The sequence below is a fragment of the Siniperca chuatsi genome, linkage group LG20, assembly GCF_020085105.1.
Source record: "Siniperca chuatsi isolate FFG_IHB_CAS linkage group LG20, ASM2008510v1, whole genome shotgun sequence".
In the NCBI taxonomy this organism is placed as follows: Eukaryota; Metazoa; Chordata; class Actinopteri; order Centrarchiformes; family Sinipercidae; genus Siniperca; species Siniperca chuatsi.
Window position 1 is genome coordinate 12338379 of NC_058061.1, and position 21692 is coordinate 12360070.

Consider the following 21692-nt stretch of genomic DNA (forward strand, 5'->3'; position numbering starts at 1 on the left):
ATTTGGTTGTTCATTAATTACATTTTGTAATGAGTATTTCTGTTGAACATGATTATTACACTGGTGAGATAATGGATGTTTATTTTATGGCAACACAAAAATATCCATCCCAGTCTTTTCCTAATGTTATCGGGTGGAACATTTAATCAAGCTTTTAGGGTTTTGAAAAATAAGTTTTCTTTCTCCTTGAAACATAGAGGCCATGGGAATATCTATTAGGCCCTTAATAGATTGCAAACTCACGGTCTGAGTCACATCTCAATCTTTCCAGCTTTCTCTCACTCTGCTATCCTCCACCCTGGCTCGTCGTCGGTGTGTACATTGGGTCATAACATGCATGGCTGTGGCTGGTTTTGTGGAGGGTGAAGAGCAATAATTTAATCATTAGACCAAAAAGGTTTGAAATAAGACCAGTGAGTTCACAAGGGCACACACAAAATGAGGAGGTGTGGACACGAGAAGGACAAACAAATGTCATACGGGCATTCACAGAGAGAAAACGTAGATATTTAATAGCACTAAATGGTGTGTATTCATTTCAGTGGCTGAAAAAATCGTAGTTGCAGTCTTAAGTTGATGTTGCCCAGTGAGCATTTTTGTGATTTAGCTAGTGAAAAGTCGATCAGGTATCATGGGAGAGAGAGATGGAGGGAAGGGAAAGATGTGAGAGCAAAAGGGAAGGATAGGAAAGGGAGACAGAGTGTGAGATGATGGGAGAGAAAGCTGGACTGAGATAGAAGGAGAAAGAAATAACAGCTGAAAACAATAATATATTATATAAGTCACAAGTCTCTGCCACGCTTCCACTAGGGCTCTTTTATAATGCTTTGTTTTGTTAATATTCATGTTTAATTGTTTTGTATTGCATTAATAGTAGATCTTATGTTTAATAAGGCTGAAGATGTACCTAAATGACAGGATTATGAATGCATTAATTGATGGAAATGAGTAGTGACTACCTGATTTGCTTGATTAATTCAGTCCTTCAGTGTCAAACAATCCATGCGTCCCAAGATCACTGTCACTATTATCTTCTTTCTTTCCTCTATAGCACCCATGCAGTTATAATCAGCCAATACATCAGGTGCTTCAGAAAAAAAAAACTATAAAGGAGGTGCCTGGTCAAGTTGGGAAACAAATGAATATTTCAAATAATTAATAAACAAAAAAACTGAGAGACATTAAGGATGCTCAGTCATGCAGACAGGAAAAGTTCTGCAATTTCAATGAACTGTGCAGCTGCAAAATTTAACAAGCTCTTTCATTTTCAGTCTGGGAAGGCAGACTGATCTGTCGGTGGATCTCAGTGGCAAGATGAACTTGAAACAGTCAATATAGTCAGTGAAGTCTTTATTTCCAGAACACCAGCCGGGTGCATGCCATCTCGTTCTTTTATTCGTTAAAGCATGAAAAAAACATGATTTTGTTTTTTGTTCAGACACTCCTGTACATGTTGTGCTGTCGGTGTGTATTTATGGTGAGCACTTGCTAATGTACCTCTTCAAAGTGTTACATCCGGAAATGTTTGAGTCATAATGAAATATTAATGGATTATGAATCTCACTTTGTTTTATGATGTTTTGCAGCTATGACTGATGTAATACTGCTGCAGGTTGCTGTTAATGCTAAAATCTCTGTTTTGCATTTGTTTATTTTTTCTGTTTGACACTTCCAAGTTGAAGTTGTTGGTCTGAGAATTTTCTAATTGGTCTAATATTTTCTATTACTTAACTTTTCTCCTTTTCGGGGTCACAGGGGGCATCAACCTATCCCAGCACACGAGACTGGGAGACATCGTGCACAGACTACCTGTCTAGACTGATACTCACATTAATACCTATGAACAATTTAGAATCTCCAACCCACCTGACCTCTATGTATTTTGAACAAAAACACCACTGCAGCCCAATTTCATTGACGTCTGATCTAATCAAGGTGATTTGATTTTGATTTATACATTATGGCTCTCTGCGGGGCACAAAATCTCTAGCACTGATAGATTGTGTGCTTTGCCGGTACAGTGCTGTGCTAATGTAAGCCATGACAGAAATGCGCCTCTCACAGGTCAGCAACCCAGCTCCAGGCGATGGGAGCAAGACCAGTAAGCAATGCAGGGCAGCATGAGGTCTGCTGCAAAGTGGTAGAGCTGCTTGTCCTCTGCTGATGATGCGGACATGGCTCACCAGGAGACTGATCCGTTGGCCAAGCTCCTCCCTGGCCCTGGTGAGAAAACCCGGGGCCATGCAGGCTGAGAGTCTGGCAGCTCTGTAAATCAACAACGAAATGGTGAAAAGAAAGAAACATTTTTAACATCATACTGTCCACATGAATTGTAGTCTTTCTACAGGTTTCATACCTAATTTCAGTTGGTGACATGTTACTTGTCATGCTGTTGTCTCCCTGCAATCTTTAATTAGCTTGCTGGACAAACATGGTGGGAAGAGTTTTCCAGCTTTAGCGTCTCCATCTCTCTGCTGCTTCTCTCCAGGGAGCGGAATTAAAGATACCTCGCTTTGTTTACAAGAACAAAATGCATCTTGGGATGCCCTTTGCCCAAGTCAGCCATTACTGGCTCAGCCATGAGGCCTCACACTGATCCATGGTGTTGTTCTTCAGCTGGGAGTTACTGCTAGCCAGTGAACACAGCCAATCAGAATGGCGATAATTAAATAATAGTTTTGTATAATTTCATGAATTTACTCACTTTTGACTCACTTCCAAATGAAAAACAAAAGGTTAAAACAAAGACAATGTTTACCTTTATGATGAGTTAGCTAGTGGGGGTTTACAGCTGCAATTATGGAACATACTGATGTACGGACGCCCATAACATCATCAGCTTAACATTTTTTACAAATATATACTCTGTAGCCTGTAGATTTTGCCATTCAATTAAACAAAATTATAATGGCCAGACATTTTTGACAAACTCTTTCCCACATACTGTATATAAGGAACTTCCATGCATAATCCCCAAATGAATGCAATTATGCCAATTGATTAAGTATTGTGTATACAACATTGACCTGTACAATACAACTTGAAGCCAACTTTGACTGTTGATATGAATTGCAGTTCTGAATATAAGAATACTTTGGATATTACAGTACACACGGTTCACAATTGTCAACCACTATTTACACCAAGGCCACTGACAGAAACACTCTATTGACTGCAAGCAGTTTTCATCTGAGGCATATCAAATATGGTCTGCCTCTTTGCCAGTTTTACAGTTTTTTACAAAATAATTTGTTCCTCTGCTTAAGGTTTTGAAGCAAGGTCAGAAGAACTTAAAAACAAGTTTCCAACAAGGGGTTACTTTGGTACAATGGATTGATTGTGTTTACAGCAAAGCCTGAGAGAGGTCTAGAGAATATAATGCAGCCAGTGAGTAAGTCAAATAAAAATCATTCATGTGTATTTACTTGTAGTTTTCACCTTTGTCAGATCAAATCAAATCCATAATATTGAAAGACTGGCATATTTTGACCTCTAATGAAAGTGAGGATGATATTTTCAACTCCAAACCCTTTCTTTGCACATAAACAAAACCCTAAAGTGCTTTTTAGATTTATCAGATTTGCAAAGATTCTCCTCAGTCCATAAAAGCCCAGTAAAATTATATTTTCAACATAAAGGAATTGAAGTATTGCATTCAGGACCGGCATTTGGTTGGAAATGCATTACTTACTTACTAGTGGAGTTATTTACATGCTTAAACAACCCTGAATGTACTCTTTGTGGGGAAAACAAGGCAACAACTAGAAAACATGGATCCCAGAACATAAAGTGCACTAAAGACCAGCCAAACCTCATTTTTGGATAAATTAATAATTTTCCTAACATTAATAAATTGACTTTTGATTGTAATTAGTGTGCATATATCAGTTTGATACAATAGGTTTAAGGAATTAAACAGAGACAGTTAAGAGATACCATTGATTTATTGGATAAGTTTACTTGGCTTGTACTCTGATCTTAAGTGTACAAAGACCATGCTATAAGTAACAACTGCAAAGTATAGCACCCGACTTGATAAGCACAGACCGTGTAATTACTATGCTGTGATAAGGCATGGTGAAAAACTATAATGAGGACATCAAGGTCATGACTTTATTCTGTTTTGTTCACACAAAGATTCATTTAGGAAGGGAGTGGTCATTGGTTTCTCACTTGTAGGGAAATGTGAAATTCTGTATTCAACATTAATCAAATGTAAGTCCTAAAATTCATCATAATTAGCCTACCCCACCATTTTCTTTCCCTACAAAAAAGTACATCTACCAAGTCTCTTCACCTCTGCGTTGTTAGGCCTCACACTCCTATGATTTATGTACGCTGCACACACATACAGCCAGTGTCTTGATACACCTACTGGAACTGTTCATGCTTGATGTACACTTTCACATAATTTAGTGCCACTATTAAAACAGAGAAAGAGCTTAGAAATACAAATCTGTGAGTCAGTCACTTAAAAAGTCTAATGCTCTGACCATAGGCTCTGACCCAGAAAACGCGTTTAAACATACCCATTCTTAATATACATTTGTTTCAGACATTGTAAATGGGTCCAAGGTAGCCTATTTCCTGTTGTAGTCCTTGCAGCATAACCCCAGCTACAATCTCTTATGATGCCCCTTGACAATGGATTGCAGTGTAGACTATTATCAGATACCATACAGTTAATACACTTGCATTAAAGCTGCTTCCTGGCGGCGCAATTTCCATAAAATGATCTTTCAATGTGATGAGTCTGTAATGGTTGCATAGGAAATATGCTGTTACCGAGAACCAGTTTGCCTGGGAGGTCCAGCGCCAATCCGTCTGTTTGCTTCAGTGCAACGGACAGTCCGGCGTGACAGATTAATCAGTCGTTGAAGACCATAAAAAACTGAAGAAAAGCAACTTCCCTACTCATTTGATTGTGAAAGCTATAGTAATTAAAGGGAAATATGATCGAATGATACTATTTTAAATTACCTCTGCAGAGAACCTTTAAAAATTAATATATTTTGCACTGCACCGCCCACAATGTCATTTTCGAGACACCCTGGATTACGTAAACATACGCACCCCCTGCACATTGCGGATATGACGTCAACGCGCTGCAATTCAAACTTCAGGAAACGAAAGCGTTTGTTAGAAAACGGTCTGTTTTTGAACAGACTAGGTTTCCGGGGATATCTTCAGTTCGCTTTATCTGTAAGTAGTGTCAAATATTTAGTGTTTATCTGTGCCAGTAGTCTTTGTTTTCATAATATTGTTATAGTATTATTGTCAGTATTACTTTCAGTTTTCTTACTGATATATCTGTTTAATAAATATTTATTTAAAATTTTGTTTTAAATTAACATTAAATTACGTCGAAAGATGAGGATAAATGACGGTGAAATACGCGAGGAAATACATGTAAAAGCGTAACCTTATATTAATAACTTGTACCAGTAACTAATAACCTGTAAAGCCTATTGCATCATTTAATATTAATGTTCATCAATATTCAACAGCACGTCTTCCTTGTTTCATAAGGGCTTAGTGTTTTGATCTTTTCCTTCAGTTTGATTATTTACTATCCAAATGATTTCAGTCAAATTGAAACTAAATATCTGGTGAATTTTACATTTAAAAAACATCAGTCTGTGAAATGTCTTGTTTCCCTGCAGAAGCCCTGGTTACATCCTCAACACCGACAAAGCAGCCATGACCTCTAAAGGTACCAAAGAGAGCATCGTCTCCAAGTTGGGGTTCAAATCCAGCAGCTCTGCCTCCAAGGCTGAGGCGGAGCTGGAGAAAGTCAGGAAGGAGAACGCTCAACTCAGGAGAAAGATTGATGAACTGGCCAAACGACACATCAAACCACCCGACTCCGACAAAAGCAAGCTGCTGGAGGTAAAGGAAGTGTTTGTTTTGTCGGTGGTAATTGAGGAGTTTCAGCATTGACTTCAGAAATTCCTGCATGTCTGCCTGTCTTTTGGCTGCTTTTTTGTTTTGTTTTTTGTATTTTATGTGCATGTGGTATCTTGTGTTGATTATTTCAGAGGATTCTTTCCCTTGAGACGCTCCGAGAGAGAAACAATCAGCAGTTGCTTGTTAAAGAGCAGGAGCTAGAAACACTGAGAAAGCAGCTGACAGCTAGAGGAGGAGAGGTATGTACACATGACACATCTCTGCAGAAATATATGGTTAAAAATCACATTTACAGTAGACCAATATAGATATATCCGTCTAGCCGTCCTCTGCAAACATGGACACCCTTAGGCAGCAGTTTTCTGACCAGGGTGAGGGGATATACCTACCGTTGTGTCTTTGAGAGTACTCTTCAACTTGTGGAGATTTGTTGCACTTTTGGCATTGTATTGGTGCCATATGTATTCCTGGCAGCAGACAACTGTCAGAAAGGAGAGAAATCAGGCTGGAATTCCACTGAGCATCCACAAAAATAGTTGGGGGGGGTAGATTCCATCACATTTTGACAGTAGCACAGCTAAGAGAAGTTTAGACAGCCAGCAAAAACTGCATACTAACATGTGGTGTGTATGCTGTTCACTTCAAAATTTATAAACCAACTATCTCTCGCTGTAGGTGGTCTGTGTACATTAATGCCCTTATTACTGCTTATAGCACTGCTGGAGAAATTGATGCCGTCTATTTGAGGTTGTTGCTTATTTTTGTGAAATGTCTTTTCTGTTATGGCAGAAATTTTAGGCTAGTCAGAATGGCATCAGGCTAAAACTTGGAAATGACACGCTGATAAATGGAACATTAGCTATTTGACATTGTGAATGCGTAATGTGATTTAATCACACTTGCCTCTTCCTCATTAACTTTCATCAGTAAAAGTGCTCAAACCAGAGCTGCTCAGTGGGCAATGCCAGCAGACTGCCAGCCATGTAATGTCATTTGTGTGAAGCAGATAATTGCTTGGAGAAGAGCAGATATCCTCAGCAAACTGTCTCTGCACAAACAAAGGTTAAAAAATCTGCTTCACATGGTTGGTTTACTTCATATTGCTGTGTATTTCAGGTGGTAGCATCACTGCAGGCCCAGCTGGAGCAGCGGAGGAAGGAGGCTGAGCAGAGAGACATGTTGTTCCAGAGCTTGTCACAGGAGACAGAGAACCTGAAAAACCAGCTGGTCACTGTTTCTACCCGATGCCAGTCCCTGGAAACACAGGTGGGGGTAGGTTGACCAACTTACAGCCTCTATATCTATCTAGATGTTCTCATTAGTTAGAAACGTTGGCACTGCCATTAACATTTGTCTCCTCTTCCGCACAACCAGTTATCCTATTGGGAATCTGTACTCTTCTAGTAATGTAGTTGGCTTTAAAATGTGTCCAATGAACTACCTTTGCTCGTACAGGTCAGGAACAGGAAAAGGGTTAATGGTATCATGACGTTGATAATTGAAGCGCTTATTCAGTTACCTATCTTTAGTTATATGATGACTAGCCCTAGGATATTTTAAAATACATTTATTTGAGGCTCTTAACAAAAATGTTGAGAGGAAAAAAAGGAGATTTTGTTGTCAGAAATCACAGAAGAACAAAGTTGGTTGAGTGGTTTTATCCCTCCCTCTAACAGCATCCCCCTCCCCCAGCCTAGGATTAAATCCTTGCTTATCTATAGTGCTGATGCAGTAGACATATTTTTGTTTATTGTTGAATTATAATATTTTTGACAAATCAAATTCCATTTCAGTAGTGATTAATTGAATTGAGTTCCAGCAATGCTCAAGTCTGACAAACAGAAATGTGCTTTTAAACTTCATCAAAATTGGTGTGAAATTCTCTGGTCAGGTTTTTGAGTAGTCGTGGCAGCTGTTTAGATGAGTAGCTAGTGCACCTACAATTTATATCGTGTTCATTTCAATAGGTTTAGTGTACGTTTCAACAGAATCTGATTTTTCAGTGACTCCACTACAGTGGTTCTCAAACTCAGGGGCGGGACCCCCTGGGGGGGCATAAAGCCACTGCAGGAGGGGCATTGGTGACCAGGGGGAAAGTATGGAGTGGAATTATGCTGAATGAACATGATTTATGTAGGGAAATAAAAAAGAACAGGAGTTTGTTGATGCTATCGTGCTGACCTGACTTATTTCTTTTATTTCAAATTGGCTCCTTTTTTATTTGGATGTTGCTCCCCCAATATTGTTAATGATTGATAAGACTTCAATCCATTTACGTTTTTCGGCTTTTGAAGGGGGGCATGACAGAAAACGTCTGAGAACCACTGCTCTACTGCATGAAAGGAGACTTCAGGAAATGCAGATGCAGTTATTCTGTCGTCCACTAGGTGGCATTGTGTGACCTCTGATTGTTTTCCGCAGATGCTGACATTACCTTCTCTGTGGAGAAACCTTATTAATTTGTTGTAATGAAAGCTAAAGGCGCAAGTAATAGGTGGCTCAAAATGATTTTTTATTTTTTTTGCTGTCAATAGCTGTACAATAACACATCACTTACAGTAGTTTTGTGAAAGATAAAGTAACAACTTTGTCCAAGTAACACTTTGTCTATAGGATTGTATAATCAATATCATCATCAAAATCATCAGAGCATCAAGAGCCATTGATATATCTGTGGTTGCCACTCAGTTCCTTCACAATTGTAGGCTGTCATTCCTTATCAAAGGGCAGCACTGACTGATTCCCAGTCAGCCCTTTGATGCTTTGAGCACAGCAGGCCCTCTCTGCACTCTTAGAGAGCGGTCATCAGGATTCTCCTTGGCTTCTGGAGAGGCTTAGACAGCAAAATCACAAGTGAGAACTTGGAATTCAGATGGCTGAAGACTCAGCAATCACATACCTGTGGGCTTTTGGGACCCATAATGAAGCTCAATTCAAAGTAATTCAAACTTAATGCCAAGAAGAAAATAATCCTTCTGATTTTCATCCAGTTTTTCCAGGAGCTCTCCTTCAGTTTGGTGTCTTCTGATTTTCTTCTATCTTGATATAAAGCATGTCTTGTTTGCTCTGATGAAGACTGCTGTATGTAAAAACCTTAGTTGCTGCACCTTATTAAAAGCTTCTTCAAAATATATTAATCTGCTGTGTACTTAATGTTAACACCATTATCATTGATATTTCTAAATAATCAAAACCGTGTTAGCAAAAATTTAGTCCCTGTAGCCCCCCCCCCGTTTCTCATAAAGGTCACCACAAAGCTGGAACTACTTTCTTTGAATCTAAATGTTCTCAGTTTGTTTGCATAACTTTTGTTTGCTTTGGTTTTCAAGTCACTACTTTTACACTCAAGGTTGGAAAGTATTAAAATGCAGAGTATGTGTACAAATGGATAGGAATACTTGGTACTTGGAGATGTATAGAGCTTTTTGATATCAGTGTCTCCCACTGCAAGTGGATTTCCTTATCTTTTATGTTTTAATGGTAATTTTCCAGGAATACTCTCCACTTTCCAAGCCCTTGGCCTAGCTCCTTTCGCATTACTAGAAATAATCTGACCATCAGACCCTAGCCCACCCTTTCCCTCGCTCTCCTTGGATTCACAAAAGCTATTAGTGGGCTTAGCTTATGGGATGTATGTTTAAATCCATCTGTAAAAAGTTGACATGCTCATGATGCTTGTTTGCTAGTGTAAGAGCTCACAGAGCCTTAGCACAAAGACGATCGCTTAGATGCCTACTGTTGCTGTGTAGGTTTTGCTTAAGCTTAGACGTCGGATGGGATCAGGCATGTAGACCTCAGGGTCAGGGTGACAGAATTATGAAATGACTGTCTTCTAGGGATGGATGTCAAGGAATTGGCGATAGGGATGGTGCCCTATGTCATGTGGCCAAGTCCTTTTTGTTGCATTATAAAAAAAAAATTAAAAAGATGAATCATTTAAACCAGCAAGCCTGCGAGTAATTTTAAGCCTGTGGCAAACCTGCTGTTTTTAGTGCCCAGAAACCTGATGGCAATCAACAGACACGAATAACAACATGAACATGAAGTACTTCAAAAGGACGAGTCCATCATTTTATCATTTTGTCAACTTCATTTGTCTTGGATGAATGTCAAACAAGTCCCAAACTGTGATATCGGACCAAAAGCCTTCAATTCTCTCTGTAATTTTACTGTAACTCAAATTATTTTTAAAGGCAAGTCTACAACAGCACTGTGTCTAGAATAACTGCATAATAACAAAAAAGGCACAGTGGCAGACAGCAGTGCACACTGTTTTTTGGTACATAACACATAGATTTTTGATTTTTACGACTTGCTAATTGTAGATCAGATAGAAGTGTTGATGCCAATAGTGTATTTATCAGACTTGGGTTTATTTCAGAAATGTGTTTTTTCTCTTTACAGAATGGACAGGTACCTCCTGCAGACGTGGCATTGGTACAAGAACAACTGCGAGACGTGAGTCCAGTCAATGATTTACTAAGTATGTTTCTGCGTACCTGTTTGAAATTTAAGTAAATACCTTCTTACAGTTGAAAAATGTTTTTGTACCATAGCTTTGTAACTGAAAAATCTCGCCCATCGATGTATTTAAAGCATTTCATTCCATTACACTCTGTTCAAGGTCAGAGGAATGAAATAATTCTAATAAAGTTCATTCAATATTTGCAAAATACCTAGGGCACATTTTTATGTCAATATCAATAGGTACTATTAATAAAGGAGACACTGAGTATTACTTTTTTGGATACAACAAAACATTTTGGTTGATTTAGTATGAGTGAAAGCAGTGTTTCTTTTCTCTTGTATCAAGTTTTGATGAAAAACCCCTTGTCACAAAACCAAACTCCCAAATAAAAGTGTGCCTCTTGTGTCCTTGAATTGAGCAGCTCTATGTCGAAATACACAGAATACAGTATATCAGTGCAGGGGTTGTGCATCTCACCACCAGGCTCTTGAGAAGAACCAGCAGTGGCTGATGTACGACCAGCAGAGAGAGGCCTACGTCCAGTCTGTCCTCACCCGCACACAGGAGCTGGAGCAGCAGCAGGCCCAGGCAAAGCAGCAACAAACCAAACAAGAGGCCAGTTCAGATGGTGAGAAATGGAGGAGGAATTGAATTAGCTATTTCTGACATCCTCAACTTATTCATTACAATCCTGTGCTAAGTACATAAAATGTTAACGTAATTAAAATGAACTTAATGAACACTGTGTGCTTTGATGCATACAGTATGGAATGTGAGAAGGGGAAATTAGGGAAAATTATGCAGTTTGATTCAGATGTTAGTTTTCTAGCCACAACATTAAACATTATTATGGCGACAGGCTTTGAGTTGGAAAAGGAGATGAGAAAAGATTAGATAGGTAATAATCCTGGAATTAAAAATAGCAACAACAGCAGCACTGAGGACTGTTTGGCTTTTAATTAAATTGCCAAACTTTCTCTAAATCTTCTACAAAGATAATGCTTAGTACCAAAAATTTACATTTCGATTGCAATGAATATCCTCGATTAGCTTCTTAATTTATTTCCTTACTAACACTTCTTATCTCAGCTCCTGCCAATTCAGCAGGTCCAGAAAAGGATCTTCAACTGAAGAGCCACTATGACCAGTTGCTGTTGGGTGTACAAAAAGACCTGGAGAACCAAAAAGATCAGGTCACCAGAACCCAGCAGGAGCTCTATGTGCAGAGGGAACAGGTAAACGCTGTAGGATTTCATTTAATTACTATTTTCTCATTTCTACTTTTCCAGGATTCCTGTTTCTGTCTAATAAAGATTGACTCCCTAATTAATTCTTCTATTCTACTTTTTGTGGCTTTTGCTGTTCACATTCCTTAGACACCTTGCAGTCTCCCTATCAAATTCTGTACAAATTCATTGACATTCACTCAACTGGACTAACCCCATTCAATTTATACATTCATTGGATTCAGGCATCTTTATAATTAATTTGTAGAACTCTATTGGAGAAATGACTTGACAAAAAAGTATACACCATTCTGAAATTGTGTGGGGTTTTTTTCTATGGCTCTGCAGACCTTGAACGCTCAGGCTGAGCTGCAGTCTCAGAAGGAGCAGGTCGCCAGGCTCCAGGAGGAGATGTCAACACTGCAGAGGAGGTATGAGGACAAGTGCGGCGAGCTGTCGTCCTTCCTGAGGAAGTACAAAGAGAAGAGCAAAGAGCTGGAGGAGACTAAGATGCAGCTGCAGGCAGAGCGACTCAGCAACAGGTAAAGCAAGTCTGCTCTTGATGTAGAAATCAAAGAGAGGTGGCTCTCAGATCAACTCTGTCAGTTTATCTTTAAACAGTAAATCTGACTGGTGCAAAGAAACTACTAAGGCTTATGATCAGAAAAGGCCAGACTGCAGGTTAATTGGGAGATTTACCTTAATGCCACACCTTTTCACTGTTTAAGTACAATATAAGTAAACAGTATTCTTCATATTTATGTGGATTGCATAAACATTGCATCCAGACATGAAGTGTGTGAGGAGAGAAAGGTGTCATCTGAGCGGGCAGACAGGATGAGAGTGGAACTGGAGAGCATGGACATCAGATTGGAGGAGGAGAGGAAGAGATCTGCTGAACTTCTACTGCAGGTAACACTCACATTCACTGTCATGTTTACCTGTAGTCACACTTCACTTATTCATTTTTGAAAGTTATCTCAAAGCATTCATGAAGTATGAAAGATAGCCTGTATTTAAAGGATTGGAAATATAATCCATCAACAGTTATATTTTATTTAATAAAATGCAAGAGCTCAATAGATATCTGAGAATATTTAAATAACATCTCATCCCAGGATTATTTGAATGGAAAGGGATTTAAATAAAGCATAGTATTTTACTGATAATTTGGCCTTTACAGGTAAACATGCTGCAGAAGTCTCTTCTCAGCCAAAATGAAGAACAGAGGAGAATTGCAGCACTGGAGCAACAGGTAACACTGTGAATGTTGGTTTTTTACAGCAGATACCGTTAACACAAGCAAAAATCTGTTTCATATGGTGGAAAATCTTCATCCCAACTGTAAATAGTGAAAAAAACATTCAACAACATCTCAAAACCAAGTAAAGTTTGATGATTGTCTGTTTCTTTTTGCACTGTGTGAAGTGATGAGATCAGCAATTACCGATTTATTTGAATGTTCACCACCCAGTTATGAGTGGGAAAATCCATCAGCTCAGCCCTGTTATGTAGAATGTAGCACACTATTTTAGGTGACCGTTCTGAAATCCATACTGATCCCACTTGTGCAATTTAAGTACAATGAGTTCTTGGCTCTCTCCCTCTGACATGTTTCTACCCCTCTTAAGATCCAACTCTCTGCCAAGGACTTTGAGAAAGAAAAGATTGATCGGCACAGCATGCAGCACCAGTTACATAAGGTGCTGAAGGAGCTTCGCAAGGCCCGAGATCAGATTGCTAAACTGGAGTCTGCTGTAAGTGTTACTGTCTGCACATCATAACCACATGTTCATTGTTAAGGCTTTCAACTTCAGTCTTTTAGGTCAGTCACAAACAATGGCTCTTATTGTTTTACTTCTCCTTAGCACCTCATATATCTGCAGTAATAAATTATAGTTTTAATTTAATGCCATTTTTTAGAAAAGTTTATGTCAAACATTTCAATAGTATTTTATTTGCAATTAAATGTAAAATGCTTAGAGTATTATTCTGTCTTTCAGAAACCGCCAAACACCCGTTTCTCAGAGCCCAGCTCCTACAACGGCCTTGAGTTTGAGCGTCTTACTATCAATGACCCTCCTGGTCCAACATCTCCCTCTAAAGTCACCAACCTCCTGGATGAGAGTTTCCTGGAGTGCCCCAAGTGTCGGACCCCCTATCCCACCAGCCGCCACAGGGAGCTCCTGGCACACATTGACTACTGTTTTGCCTGAGCTAAAAGTAGAGTCTAGATCAGTGGTTCCCAGCCTGGGTGGTGGGACCCCTCCTCACCCAAGGGGGCAGCAAGATAGCAAAGCAGAACATTTATGCTACACGCAGTTCTTTTATTATTTCTTTTTTACCTCTCCAGACCTCTAAAATGTTTTCAAATGGGGGTGTCACTATTTAGTTAACCTGGTCATATAGACAATCTACAGTCTGTGACAATGGGTAACAAGTAGACATTGCTTCCTTTTTTAATGGGTCACAAACCAAAAGAGTTGGGAACCACTGCACTGGATCATAAGATCCATTTAGGAAATGTAGTCCCTCCAGTTTATTTTAAACACCTGTCTGGGTTAGAATGAAAATCTGAAAGCCATGACCAAGTAGTTTTAGACTATTCAATATGTTTCAATTTGAAAAACAACACTGATTCCACAAACGCAGCACTTTTGTGAACAGCAAAGGTGAATTTAATTTTCAAAAGCTGATTAAACTGCAAAGTGGCTGAGACCTCATGCAAGATGATTAGTTTGAAATACTACTCCTGCTGTCATAATGATCACTGGACACAAATGTATGATACATTCACTAAGCATGATAGTGTGTGTGCAGTTCCCATAAACAAGGTTCATTTCATCACTGCAATAGGCTGTGGTGAATTGTCTTCACTCCAAGAGATATTCAAATAATATTTTGCTTCAGAGTGGATTAACATCCAAACAGTTGGAATGCCTTCGTTCTTAGTAAATACACAAGTAAAAATCTAACTTTTTTATTATTATTATTATTATTATTATTATTAAATGGGAATCAAGGGACATTTAAATCACCTTTTTAAAACTACTAGTCTGTTTCATGCTATATGAGTATGACAATTTCAAAGAATGTACTCCCTACTTCTTTTTGACCTTAGAATACCATCAGGCCAAATATTGATATTAATTTCTGAATCATCATTTATTGAAAAAGAACTCGTATTCCTTCATTTGTTTATTTCTGGGGTCTTCCTGCTGAGTGCAGTTGTATTTTTCAGTTTGTCTTTTTATGAAGCTCTTAGTGAATTCTATAATTATTGTGTGTATTTGTTAAAATTATTTATTCTTGGGTTGTTTTTTATAAGTGAGCTACTGTTTGTTTTAGATTATGAAAGATTTTATTTTCCTTCAGTTAATGTAAGTAATGATAATTATGTATTACTGTACAATGTTCTGCATATATGGCTATATATATAATCATGGGAGGCACCTTTTTATTTTATTTTGCATAAAAGTTTACTAACCTGCCTCATATGTTCTACACTGTTCTTTCACTCCTAGTTTCAGTAATCCATTCCTTTGGTGGTTTTGTGTAATATTGAAGGCATATTTGCATTGTTCTGAAGAGAGAGAAATCACCCCTAAGCAGCAATCGTCATTGGCCATTTTGACAGTACTGAGGTGAAGGACAAAATAATAAGGGAAAATATTTCTGCGTTCCAGCTTTTTTGTGTTCTTGAATACCTTCAGTCATAATTGTGGACAAAACTGTCCATCTGATTTAGCTGCCATGTGTTGCTTTTTAAGTTCCTAGTGGTTGTGTTCCATTACAAAGTGTAGCGTTTTTTCTCTGTCTAGTGTCTTGCAAACAGTTGGACAAACCTCGCTGAACCATGTGACTGTAACCATGACCAAGATCTTGCCTGAACTTTACCAGACCTTAAACATACTGCACCGGGGAGATTAACGGGTCACATGGTGCCAGCTCGACCGCATATTCTTCCCTGTTCGAGTAAAGCTCACTTCTGTCTCCACCTTGACTTTTGAAGCCTGCAGCCCTGTGAGGCTTGAATGAGATTGCATGAGTTAATTCCTTGTGCTAAACTATTTAAGGCAGGGGATTAGTGAAGGTCCTCTTGGTAGGGGAAAGGGGGGTTAAGATGCCTTTATTCCTGCAGCTTGGTAATGTGACTAGATAGACAGACAGACACCGCTATACTGTCATCTTTTAGATAGTTGTTTTGTTTTAACTTAGGCCATGTGTCTTTTTAAAAATGCGAGCCGAGAATCACATTGTTTTGACCAACCTTTGACCATTTAGTTGTTTTGGGTTGGGTTTTTTTTTTTTTTTTGGTCATCTTTGTTTTATTCTAATCATGTGCTCCAAAGGTGTTTTGCCATGTACTGTACAAAAATGTGCAATAAAGATGTAAGTGTACTTTTTGCCACATCAGTGTATTTCTGGGCCAATGGTGTTTTTAACTTTTGCTCAATCACTGAATAGACTAAAATAAAAATGGAATAGAAATAGTTTATGTGATGAAAAATCAGTTTGACATTGTACCCAAACATTTACTGTAAGTTAATACAATGTTGCCAAATACGTAACCGTTGCTTGCTTGCCTTGTCTGTTTTTACACCAGTTTAAAAGTATAGTTTTCATGGCCATTGTGTTCTAGATGATCCACAGTGGAAAAGTGATTGCTGAGATAAAGGTTGAAGATGTTGAGCTTGGAGTGTCTTGGCTTTGTGTTGTTCACTTAATTGTACTTTGATGCTGAAAGGATTGGGCATCATCAATGTATTCCATTTACCATGAAGCTGATGTAACACATTCTGATGTTTCACTCTTTAATGGATTTTTAGCTTGATCTACAAAGTAACTAGGTATTCCTGTAGAAAACATTGTCAATCTTTATAATCACTTGTGACGTTAAATTATGTGATGCTGAAAGATCAGCTATGAAAAAAGCAAGAGTCTACAGCCACGCTGTCGGCTTTGTGAGGCTGTACAGTGGTGCTTTGAGCTAAATGCTAATGTCAGCATGCTAACATGCTGTTGTTTAGCAGGTATAATGTTCATCATTTTAGTTACCATGCTAACATTTGCTAATTAGGCCTAAACATAAAGTGCAGCTGAGGCTGATGGAAATTAGTTTTGCAGGTATTTAGTCATGTATTGGAGTGTAAATTTTGACTTGATGATGGTATTACATGAAAAGTTAAGAAATCAACTGATTTCAATTCATCCTGTGTCTAACAAATTTCATGGCAGTCTATTCCATGGTTGTTGAGACATTTCACTCAAATGGTCGCACTAGAGGAAGACTCAGCGGTTCATATTGTGTTGATTTTCTTTTCCTCGTTCAGCCTTCAATAACTTGAAATAAGCAACCACTATCAGGTTCGTAGGAATCAAACACTAAGATACAGAAGAACAAAACTCTCAACTTCTTGAGTACAAAGTCATTTATTCTTCGGACTGCAGAAAGCACAATACAAATCTGGAATACAAAGGGTTTGGATTGAAAATGTAAGACTACATTTCTCCCGACATCAATTTTTAAACCTTTCATACTAAGCTCCTCCTGATGGGATGAGATGTTTCTGGTCGTCAATGACCAAAACACGGAAATCACTGAAAGTCTCTGATTGGCTAAGAAATAAAGGCGGGATTGTATGTCATTACACTTTTACCCACTATTACACAAGGAGACTTTCTGATGGGTAAAATTTTAGAGACACAGGTCATGAGCAACACACGTGTCTGCCTGAACTTTATCCTAGAATTCTGCGGAATAGGAGGATCCGGGCACATAGATAAACCTCCTGGGGAAAAGACTTTCACTGCCTCTCCCCCGTGATAAAAAGTGCTTATCGGGAAACTTCCCAGGCTCTACACAGCAAAATGATCTTGGTTCCCACCAATGTTCGTGTGTTGCTTTTCTGATCATAAATTCAGTGCTTTCTTTGATTAAAATGAAACACATCTAGGAAATACAAATAATATGGTTGCTTTAATAAAAATAAACACATCTAGGTTATAAATTGATTATGCACTAAACACAATTTCCTTCAAAAGTCATCAGGATATATCATCTGGGAACCATGAATGTCTGTACAAAATTCATCCAGCAGATGTTGAGATATTTCTTTGGATAAGTGAAAACTTTGACCTGTTGGTGGCGCTAGATGATAGTCAGAGGGTCAAAAAAGTCATTAGGATTGGGTACCATGGATACCTTGGGTACCATGGATATCTGAACCGAATTTCATGCCAATCCATCCAACAGTTGTCAAGACATTTCACTAAAAGCCAAAAATCTAAATCTGCTAGTGGCACGAGTGGTGAAGTCAATACATCTGGTAGTTGTTGAGATAGTTCAGTCTGGACCAAAGTGCTGGACCAACCAACCTACAGACAGACTGGCGTTGCCCTCCATAAAGCCATAGCATGGCTAAAAATGTAAATGTCAACCAAAAACTGACAGGAGAGGAGTTTTTAAAAAGTGCTTCACAAAAAGCAAACGAAATTAATTAATTATTTGCAATCCAGGAATACAGATAAATATTTCAAGGCAAACAAAAATTAAATGAGCCAACACTGTATGAATGTTTAATTTCAAAAACTGGATCAAGAAGTACAATACAATCAAGACACAACCAAACTACTATGCCCATATAGCACATGACTTAATGTGCTACCTGTTGTTGGTTTTTTTGGTGGTTATACTCCAGAGCTGCCTAATGCTGACAGTTTCAGCTTTTCACAACTGATTATTTGTCACATTGGCCTGCAAAGTTCCAAAAGTTGTTTTTCACTTATCTGATATGTCTAGTTTTCTCACTGGAACCAGAGAACAACTTCCACTGGTTTCCATGAGGAAGGTTGTTTTACACTACTCTGAAGTTGACATACAAAAAAAACAGATGAGCATACAGTTGAGGATAAAATGTTAAAAGGCCCAGAATCTCCTTTAATAATAGGGAAATTTGGGAAAGTAGTAACAGACCAGCATTAACACTCACCTTTCCTTTCTATTTACAATATAGTCATGTGAATGTGACTTTCTAGTTTACCATTTTTAGTTTATTTTTAATTGGGCTACTTTCTCTGTTAAGATAGACACAGACAGTAGAGGAGAGAGAACTCCGGTGGGAATCAGTCCAAGTCCAGTAGAGGGGCATGCAGGGGGGTGGGGTTGCTTCAAAAAGAAGTTTTCTGAGTGTCAACAGATCAGCTGCTGTCGCAGAAGCCTGCAGTGGAAAGAAGACAAAAATTTTGCTTACTACAAAATACCCCATTAGCATGAAAACACAAATGTGATTATATCACACATGCAAAAATCTTATATTTTAAAGTCTACATGTACACAGCTGTAATAATATTGGTGATATTAAGGATTTATAACTGATAAAGTGATTTCTGATCTCATCTTATCAGTTAATCAAGTTAGACAGTAATCACAAGGACCTACTCAACTTAGTTCAGTCAATCATTCACTTGGTCTCTCACGTTATTGAATGACAGACTCACAAATAGATCAATAAATCATTACATAAACAAAAGAGCACTTAGTTGAACTCAACTCACCAGTGTGTGCAACGCGTCTGTATTTGCCCAGCAGGCAGAGGTCCATCTTTTTCTGGTGGACAGTGCGCTGGTCCTCCGGCCTCAGACCGTCCAGATGACGAGAGAATATCATGGAGTAGCTGTCTAGGCAAGTGCCGTCAGAGTCTTGTAGTCTGCAGGAGTAGTGGATGGCGTAGTTATCGTAGTCAGTGTCGATCACCCAATGGTCATCATCTGCGAGCAGTGATGGGTGAGAGAAAAGAGGGGAGGGAGTGGGAGAGTTTAGATTTTTACCAAACCATCCTTTTACAATTTGTGAAGCATTTTTTAAAACTTGCATGGTAAGTGTGAGGGCAAAAAAAGTATGCTACACATTACAATGGACATTTACTGTACGTCTCACAAGTACTTTATGATTCAGAGTTGCTTTGTTGTATGTATATGGAAGCTGATCGCAAGATAAATGCTACTGTTTCAGTTAAAATTGAAGTAAATTCCCCTTTAATCTGTCCTCAAGCAACAGTATAAACATATGGACTCGTCTTCCGTAGATACACATACAGAAGTGCACAAGCATTTTAGCTAACTCACACATTATCCCATTATCATTGACTGGTGTTTGAAACTCCAGACCTTGTGCTTAGAAAAGATGTGATTATCTCTCTTTGACATTGATTATTTTCTGTTGAAAGTGGACTTGAGCACTCTGTCCACAGTTTATATAAACACAATGCTTGGAGTTACAAAGGAGTCCCTTGAATGCAATAACATGGATGGGTATTATGGGTAATACTACAGTTGATACAGAAAATGTAAGTTAACTTAAAAACACAACAGTTTGGTTCAGCACTGGGATCATAGTGACTTTTAAAATCGTCTAAAATTGTGACTCAGGCTCAAATTGTATGAAAGTACAATTAATAAACAACTATACTTAACGTGATTAAGTCAATGACATTTGGACCCCATTTGGTCTAATTAGTGTTCAGGTGTAAATGTTCCACAACTTACTTCCAGTCTGCAGGTAGGATGCAACTCCCCAGTACTTCATCCTGAACTTGGCAGGGTCAGAGGTTTCCTCAAAGGTGGCCAACATGTCAGCACACATTTCCCAATTGCTAGAGGTCAAAGAGAGAGGAGGACATAACGAAAGATGTGAGACAAAATGGAGGCAATAAAGCGGAGAGAAAGCATACTGATTTAAGCATATAACATGTAGTAAGTTGCACAAAGCCACAGTTCAAGTGGAGGAAAAGGTGAGCCTTCACAGTAAAGAGCAGAACTCACTTGAGGATAATGACTCTGCCCTTAGCAGTGGCAGTCATTTTGCCATCATCTGCAACAGTAAACTGGGCCATGATGTTGTCAAGTAAGAACAAACCCTCTGGGTCCTTCTTTGCTATTACATACCATGTCCCCGCATACTAAGAGAAAAAATCCACATGTAAGTCCACTTCACACCTCCATGTTTTTCATTTAAAGTTAAAGCACAGCATATTCCAAGTAAAAGCAGGAATATTTCTTTATGAAATAAGACATAACAAATGTTAGAACTACAGTCTAATTAGTATTACACAAAGTACTTTAAACAGAAGTGATATTCTTATCTATCTCTAACCAAAAAACTTTGAAGATAATACTACAAAGCCAATGTGAATATGATCATAGAACTTAGTAAATCTCTTTATGCTTCCAACTCACCCTGGTCTTGTCAAAGTTCTGCATGACCTGGATGTTGGCCACCTGGCAGTCCTGCGCCCAGGACAAAGCCAGGAGACAGAGGGCCACAATGTACCGCAGCATACTTCAGAGGAAGGAAAAAAGACAGAAAGAAAGAAGGAAAGTGGTTGGGAGGGACAGTTTGAGAGAAGGAGGCACAGCAAAAATAAAAATGTGTGAGAAAAAAAAGTCTATAATTAACTTAGTAAAAACGCAACTCCATTGTCAATGCATACCTGGTTACCAAAATGTGGACAGCTCTCAGAGATCTTCTGGTTTTCTGTCAGGTTGGGGTCTTATATACAGTTGGCTAGCATTGCATAATGACTTCTGAAGATCTGGCCCTCCCCTGTTCTCCCCGGAGCTAGCTTGCATTCCATTGGAAAAACATTTACATAACTGCAGTCCCCCAGTTCTATTGATTTGTATGTTCTGCACATTTGGCCGACCGCCCGTCCATATCCCCCCAAAAATGTGCTTTCCTGTCAGAACTGCTAAGGCATTCTTGGCCTTATGAAAGCAACCACCAGCAAAGCCAAGAGGACCATCTGGAATAAGCTATATGATGCATGTGTACACACATTTGTCACACTCCATATACAAACACCATAGGAACACACTCTGAGAAAACAAGCGAGTTGTACCCTTTGAGTGATTTTTGTTTCCTGTCCCACATGCACAGGCACACAACCCCCTTGTTTGTGTGGAAAAACTGGATAACACTAAATGTGAGTTTTAGCCCTTTCTCCTTTCTTATTTACCAAACAATGTTTACAGTGGGTGTGCATTCATATTATTGCATCAGCTGTTGACTTGATTATGCTGTCAAGGGACTC

The 21692-nt window shown here is 38.7% G+C and overlaps 2 protein-coding genes and 1 long non-coding RNA gene across 4 annotated transcripts; 1 reads left to right on the forward strand and 2 right to left on the reverse strand.

The window, feature by feature from the left end:
- Nucleotides 1-1333: 1333 nt before the first annotated feature.
- Nucleotides 1334-4946, reverse strand: LOC122867774. The gene is made up of 2 exons (XR_006375987.1): nucleotides 4786-4946; nucleotides 1334-2265 (listed from the first exon to the last, which is right to left on the reverse strand). It is a non-coding gene; the product is annotated as an uncharacterized LOC122867774 (long non-coding RNA).
- Nucleotides 4947-5070: 124 nt separating this feature from the next.
- Nucleotides 5071-16002, forward strand: cep55l (centrosomal protein 55 like). Of its 2 annotated transcripts, none has more exons than XM_044178972.1 (12): nucleotides 5071-5202; nucleotides 5664-5889; nucleotides 6039-6146; nucleotides 7024-7179; nucleotides 10312-10365; nucleotides 10859-11003; nucleotides 11465-11610; nucleotides 11950-12143; nucleotides 12390-12513; nucleotides 12785-12856; nucleotides 13233-13358; nucleotides 13605-16002. In XM_044178972.1, the coding sequence occupies exons 2-12, from the start codon at nucleotides 5701-5703 to the stop codon at nucleotides 13815-13817; spliced, it is 1527 nt and encodes a 508-aa protein (XP_044034907.1). In that variant the 5' UTR covers nucleotides 5071-5202; nucleotides 5664-5700; the 3' UTR covers nucleotides 13818-16002. The 2 variants fall into 2 exon arrangements, with proteins under 2 accessions (XP_044034907.1, XP_044034908.1); XM_044178973.1 differs by having other exon boundaries at nucleotides 7024-7173.
- A 2164-nt stretch (nucleotides 16003-18166) lies between these two features.
- rbp4 (retinol binding protein 4, plasma) lies at nucleotides 18167-21407 on the reverse strand. Its single transcript, XM_044178743.1, has 6 exons — nucleotides 21093-21407; nucleotides 20839-20941; nucleotides 20425-20561; nucleotides 20149-20255; nucleotides 19159-19371; nucleotides 18167-18821 (listed from the first exon to the last, which is right to left on the reverse strand). The coding sequence occupies exons 2-6, from the start codon at nucleotides 20938-20940 to the stop codon at nucleotides 18802-18804; spliced, it is 579 nt and encodes a 192-aa protein (XP_044034678.1). The 5' UTR covers nucleotide 20941; nucleotides 21093-21407; the 3' UTR covers nucleotides 18167-18801.
- Nucleotides 21408-21692: the final 285 nt, after the last annotated feature.